At 36.8% G+C, this 7,409-nt stretch overlaps 1 protein-coding gene across 1 annotated transcript; it reads right to left on the bottom strand.

The window, feature by feature from the left end:
• Nucleotides 1-342: 342 nt before the first annotated feature.
• Nucleotides 343-1,196, bottom strand: LOC111409516 (nuclear transcription factor Y subunit B-7-like). The gene has a single exon (XM_023039560.1). The coding sequence runs from the start codon at nucleotides 1,194-1,196 to the stop codon at nucleotides 486-488; it is 711 nt and encodes a 236-aa protein (XP_022895328.1). The 3' UTR covers nucleotides 343-485.
• Nucleotides 1,197-7,409: the final 6,213 nt, after the last annotated feature.

Here is a 7,409-nt window from a genome sequence, read left to right as displayed (position 1 = left end):
CTTTAAAAAGAAACCCAACGATCTTGCTTGGTAGGACAAGAATGCTTGACTTTCTAATTTATTTGATAAATTACTAAGAGTATTTCCAAAATATTCTAAATATAAAATATTATTCATTTTAGAAAATCAATTTTTGGAAATAAGCTCCAAGAAAGTATGATTTTGATTCTCTAAATTTTAATAGTCAAACACGCTATCTAACTATAGTATACTGTGATTGCATTTTATAAAATACAAATTTCAATATTCTAGTTTTTATATTTTATTCTTGAAAACCAAAAGCTCTATGTATCCAATAAAACATGGTATATCAAACATTATTGTTAAGAGGTGCAATTCAATTAAATTTTTTTAGTATATAATACAATGAATATACTACATGGTAACATATTCAAGAAAACTTATATTACCATACATTAAGGTATTATCAAATAATAAAATTAAAAAAATTCAAACAACCTGTTTTTGTTTGTTTCTAATTATAATTACCAATGTCCCACTGAATCAATGTGCTCTTGTTGAGGCAATGGGGAATTCTGAATTGAATTTTGAGAAATAGGCAAAGGAAATGGTGGATCCGTAGACACAAATGGTGGCTGACAAATGAGATTTGTTGAAGAATATACAGTACTAGGATTATATGGGACATTTGGCTTCTGTTGTTGTTCATGCTGCTGTAAACGTTGTTCCACACGCTGTTGTTTTGGTACATTTAGTTTATCCCCTTCTACCTCTCTATATTTTGCAAGATAAAGCTTGAGCGGATTTACATAATCCTCGAAACCAAGTGTCATAATGGCCCAAAGAATATCATCACCATTGATCGTCTTCCTTTTTTCACTTTGACATTTGTCGGACGCTTCGCCTGTAACGAAGCTAATGAACTCGGACACACATTCTTGGACGGTCTCCTTTGCATCCTTGGAGATCTTGCCATTCCCCGGAATGACCTTTTTCATGATCCGACCTACATTGGCTATTGGGAGGAACCGATCTTGTTCCTTGTTGTTGTTATTACCGTTCGTACCATTGCCAATCGAGGTGCCATAAGCACCGACGTTATTAGGGTTGACATTGGAGGAAGATGTGGCAATGTTGGCATCCTTTGAACATATAGTTTCTTGGCTAATTCTTTTGGTCCCATTTGGACCAAATGCAGACCTCTCATCGTCGATGTTGTCTCCCTCTCTCTTCATCTTGAGAGTGATCCGAGTTTTGTATTTTTAATAAATTGGGATTTAATATATGGATAATGAGATAAATGGCATGAAGAACTTTAGAATAGGCAAATAAATAGGAAGTCTGAAGGCTTGGATTATTTCTATCAATTAGACCCTCGGACTCGCTCCCTATTTTTAGCAGTCACTAACATTGTATATAACTAACTAACTATCTAGTCTTAAATTATTAACTACACATTTCATTATCCCTTTAAGGTGTGTTTGGTACACTGTTTTGGTATATGATATTAACTTATTTTGCTTGCAATTTTTCTGGTGGGATTAAATTATTGAAGTTTTCGTTCATCGTAAGATTACACCAGAATATACTAATCCGGGTATAATTTAGTTTCAAATGCCTACAAAAATCGAATTGGATAAAAATTGAAAGGGCGGTGATTCGACACCCTTCTGTTTGCTCGGTAACGTTTGGCGTTTTCACCACTCCATTAAGTATGTAAGACCTGAAAAATGAAGGCGAGGCTTTCTCCCCCGTTTTACCTCCGGCATGAGAATTAGTTTTTAGACTTGGAAAGAATATATTTGAAATTCAGATGGCTAAAACGAGAATGAGAGAGAGAGAAAAAAAATCACTTACTTGTGTCACATCCGGGGGTATTTATAGATATTAGGCACTAGGTAACCGCTGGGCGGTTGTGGTGCCACGTGTCCCACGATGGTATTCCCACTACACCCATGTTCTGAGTGATGAGTCCTTAACTTCCCGTCTGAAGATTGTACCTGTATCAGCGGCCATGGAACTCGGTCAATTCATTAAATGTTTTATGGCTAAGTGTTTGGACAAGGAATATCATTCCAGTTGAGGACTTCGCTTAGTGGTAGAATGATTTTTAGGGATAGTGGTAGAGCGCCCTTTGGGGGTTGTAGTAGAGCGCCTCCCGGGCGTAGTGGTAAAACGCCTTCTAGGGGTTGTGGTAGAGCGCTCCCTGGACGTAGTGGTAGAGCGCTCCCTTTGGGGGTCGATGGCCTTGCATCGGTGTGCTGTGGTCTGTTTTGCTTGTCCTTGAGGGTGGCTACTTCTACCAACCTATATCAAAAATTAATATATTCGGTGCCATAATATGACCTTAAGGTACTTATAATTTAACAAAATGAAAATTGACAAACTAAGGTTAATAGTGGATGCTCGGCCAAAAATTGGTAGGATAACAATATGTGAAACACCGCTTGATATAAGATATACCTCCTCATGTTTGGAAAAATTACACTAATCTCTCATATTTTTAAATTTGAGTATTGTTAGGTCTCAATTTAGATTGGCGAATTTTGTGTCCAAAACAGTAAGTAATTGAGTTGTAATATGAGTTAAAGTGTTTAGAAAGGTTGAAGACAATTCAGTAAGATCAAGAAACAAGATCCTTCACTCATTGTACGCCAAGCAACGCTCGAGCGCTCAGAATAGGACCTCCGTCTCTCATTGGCTGCCAGGCTAGCGCTCGAGCGGCAATATAGTATAGTTGAACCCTGTTTCGCGATTTTTGAATAGATTTTTTTTTTTTTTTTTTTTTTTTTTTTTTTTTTTTTTTTTTTTTTTTTTTTTTTTTTTTTTTTTTTTTAACTCACACTCCAAACTATACTTCGTCCAAAAAGATATTTAAGCATTATTTCATGTTGGAGAACACATATTTAAGATCAAACAACAAAATCAAAAATCAGTTAATTCAATCAAACATTCGAAACATTATCCCAAATTGTCAAAACATCAAATCAACCACTTCCATAATATCTGTCACAATTCTAACGATTTAGGAAGGTGACCGGAGTTTCGATTTGTAAAGAACATGTTCATTCTTAATGATCCACGTAGACAAAAGATTCTGGAGCTAGTACTAGAACTTACAACCATAGGAGTTGGTAATAATAGGTTGTGGGTCAGAGCTTACTAAGGTTTAGTTGTTTATGGACCAATATTGGACGTTGAGTTTTTCCCTTTTTATTTTCTTTTTTTTAATAGTGAATTATTTATTGACAAGTTTGCCCTGAGGTTTTACTCTTGAAGAGTTCTTTAAGGAGGTTTCCTTCGTAAATAAAATCTTGGTATTGTTTACTTTTCGCAATATTTAAATTGCATAATTGATATCTAGGTTTAGATCTACGTGATTTAATTCATCTTAATATATTTAATTTTGACTTATTATGATTAATAACTTGATAAATTTAAATTTCGCATTCATCCCCTAGGTGTTGGTAAAATTTACCAATGGACTTTTTCCCTGGATAATTCCAAGAGCCATCAAATTTCTTCCCTATTCATGCAAATGGTGTGACTCTTGCCATATTTCTCAAATTTTGTAGTTTATCTGAAAGCTCCAACTTAGGCTACTTTATTTACACCATATTTTTAAGAAAAATAAAATTTAAGCAAGTGAAATTGATAAAATATTTGACAGAAATTGTTATCGTAACAATTTTACAAGACTTAAAAAAATATAAATATAATGTGCACTGCAATGCACTTCGACTAGTTATTATAGGGAAGAAAATAAATTAGCGACTAAATGGACAAAAATCACCATTTTCGTCACAATGGCATTTTAGTTATAACAACTTATAAAGTGGATCGTGATTATGAAACTCAAAACTAGAAATGAGAGTAGTTAGTGTGATTTTTTAAACGTGAGGGGAGTGTTCCTGATATTACATAAAGCTCAGGGGGTGCATGTGATATTGTTCTTTAATTGATTGAAGCTCAAAATTAATTCAATTTTAAGTCAGAGCCTGTAATTAAGTTAATTCATGGTTGGAGCTCGTAAATTTTTTTCTTAATTAAGTTTCAAAATAATTTGATCTAAAAATTACATAAAGTAGTCCAAAAGTTTTCGAATTTCAATTAAAAAAAAAAGAAAAAACAAGAAACATTTTTATGAATTCTCAAAATGTTTTTGAAATGTGTCTGAAACAAAAAATATTCACATTTTAAAATAAAAATTATTTTCAGAGATAACATATGATAATTAATGAAATGTCTATGACAAAAATGTGAGAATCTATTTCAAATACTGTCAAACTCATATTACATTTCCAGTAATTGACTTGTCTATCAAAGTCGACTAGGTCCCTCGTATGCATTTAGCAGACAAATTAAATAAAAAAAAACACAAATGCCCCCGTTTGGCCTCCATTCTTACCAAATTTTAATGGTTGGAATAATATTTTTTTTGAAAATTGTGTGGTTGAAAAAGAATGAAAAGTTTTTTATTTGCATATAATATTATTTTATAAAAGATTATATGGTCAAAAATAAGAGAGAAAAAAATGAGAAAATGAATGGAGGCCAAACACAAACGGGGGCATATTTTACAGATCTTTCAACAATTCAAAGTTGGTCCAAACTAATTCCAACTTAATTACAAAAGAATTCCGAGTTAATTGATGTGTAAACGCCTAGCAAATTTTAAAGTCAATTATATTGCAAGCAAAATTAAAATTAAAATAAAAGAATATGTTATGTGATACTCAAAATGAAAAGCCCTACTACTCATACATGATTGTGGACAGACTAAAAAAAGGGGTTGAGGTGGATGTACCTCAGCCCTTGATTTGAATTTGTACATCCACCTCAGCCCCTGTTTTTCGATCCCCTGTACCAATAGCATAAATCCAAAATGAATAAACACATAGTTGGTGAACAAAAAAGGCTTCCGATTGCGATGGTGCATATTGAGAAAATGAATTACCGATAAAGTCCTCAACCTTTGCATAATATGACACTTTGATGCCTACCCTCTTTTCTTAGCATCTGACAATTTTGCAGCATTTAACTCCCTAGCAGTATGTCACGACTCGCTCGATTTTGGCACAAGAAGATCGAGAAATTTAAAATGTTGACGACTTGAGGCTAACCGGAATATTCTAAACTCCCACAAGTGCATGAAGATTGCTAGAATATGGTGGGACATTCTAGAAGCCTACAAGCTCCTCACTTGATGGATTATTCTAGATCATCCTAATTTAGTCCATAAATATTTTAATGTAAATATTTGTATAGATAATTTTAGATGTGTAATCTAGACCATTAGATAGAAAAGATCCTAGCCATCCATTTGAGGAGTCTACTACTATAAATAGTTTGGTAGGATTCATTTGAAGGCATCAAGAGAGTGAAGTTGTAAAGAGTATCCTTATTCAATACAAAGTCTTCTTTGTAAGTTCTTGTGTTCCTTCATTATCCCTTTCTTAAAGTGTTCTACTTAGTGCCTTTCTAAGACATCAACGCCAATCGGGAGGCTGACTTAGTGTAATAACCGCGGGGGCGGAAGTTGAAGACACTAAGGCCGCACGGTTCTTGAAGGAAATTAGCAAGTCCGTGACAGTTGGTATCAGAGCCTAGGTTTGCTCACTTACTATCGTTGGCATGGCGGAAAAAGATGTTGTGGGATCCGGCATTTCGGAAGTAGAACATGACGAGCGGGATCGAGAGGTCGAACCCCAAACCACGAGTAAGAAAACTCGACAAACTCAAAGCAAGAGCCGACCACCAGCCCCTACCGGTGGATCTCTTGAGGAAGTATTTCTCAATATGGGGGAACGCATTGAAGTAGTGGAGAATTCACTCTCAACCCTTGGAGCTCACACCTTGGAACAACTTGATGATCTCAAGGAAGACCAAGGCGCTTTAAGGAAAGAATATACGAGGTTGGAGGGTAAGGTCATGGATGCTGTCAAAGCGATCCAAGACCAAGTGAACAAGCTTTGCGCGGATATGCAAAGTGGCCTAGACGCTTGTAAGAAGGCGTCAACTAGTGAGGGTACTAGCACGATTCTAGCGGCTCTAAGGATTGAATATCCAAAGCCTAGGGAGTTTGACGGAAAGTGAGATGCAAAAGAGCTAGATGATTTCCTATGGCGATTGGAAATATATTTTGAGAGCGTGAACATTTTGGATGAAGCTATTAAGGTACGTACTTCGACTATGTATCTTACGGACACCGCGGCTCTATGGTGGCGACGTAAGCACGCCGACATAGAAAAGGGTGCTTGTAGGATAGATAGTTGGGATGATTTCAAGAAGGAATTGAAACGCCAATTTTATCCCGAAAATGTAGTATATGAGGCCCGTAAAAAGCTTAGGGAGTTGAAACATAAGGGCACTATTCGCGATTATGTCAAAGAGTTTACTACCCTTGTGCTTCAAATCCCGAGCATGTCAGATGAAGATCTATTGTTTCACTTTACCGACGGATTGCAAAATTGGGCGAAGCAAGAACTTCAATGTCGGGGAGTGAAGACAGTAGACGAGGCTATTGTGGTGGCCGAATCTTTAATCGAGTTCCAAAGGAGCACGGATTCATCAAAATCTTCTAAAAGCTTTAAGAGTAGCTCGGCTAAAGGCGGGGGAGAGAAGAAAGATTACCATAAGTCATCATTCTTCAAAGGTGGTAACACTTACAAACCTTCCCTCTCGCGAAAAAATTATGAGGAAAAGAAGAAGGCCTCGACGGGTTCTCAAAGTGGATGCTTCGTGTGCAAGGGGCCACACTTAATGCGTAATTGCCCTAAACTTAGCACGGTGATGGATATGACGGAGGAACGGGATTCATCCTCTTGCCAAGATCAAAGGGCGGAACATTTTATTTCATTGCAACTTCTTAACGCTCTCAATGCTAAGGTCATTCCGACTTCCAATAATGAATGAGGATTAATGTATGTGGAAGCTCAAGTAAATAGTCGGCCCGCACTAGCAATGGTGGATACGGGAGCTACCAACAACTTCATTACTGAAGATGAGGCTAGAAGGTTGGGCCTCACAATCACTAAAGGTGGTGGTCTTATGAAAGCTGTGAATTCTCCATCCACGCCCCTTGGTGGCATAGTTCGAGGAGTAGAAATTCAATTAGGCACTTGGCATGGCCAAGTGGATTTTTCGGTGGCTACAATGGATGATTTTCGCTTGGTTCTCGGGTTGGACTTCATGAGGAAAGTCAATGCTATTCCTATGCCTTCCTTTGGCTCGGTTTGCATCTTGGAGAGGGGTTCTCCATGCATGGTTCCTACGGTAGCTAGGACGAAAGCAATAGGGCAGCTTTCGGCCATGCAACTAGCAAAAGGGCTAAAGAAAGGAGAGGCGACGTATTTGGCAGCACTAAAAGTAGAGGACCAAGTTGAGGAAGTTGTGGGTGACGATAATGTGCCCGAAGTCATCAAGAATGTCCTTGAAGAAAATAAGGA

The sequence above is a fragment of the Olea europaea genome, chromosome 14, assembly GCF_002742605.1.
Source record: "Olea europaea var. sylvestris chromosome 14, O_europaea_v1, whole genome shotgun sequence".
NCBI classification, from domain to species: domain Eukaryota; kingdom Viridiplantae; phylum Streptophyta; class Magnoliopsida; order Lamiales; family Oleaceae; genus Olea; species Olea europaea.
This window is presented reverse-complemented; position numbering and strand designations above follow the sequence as displayed.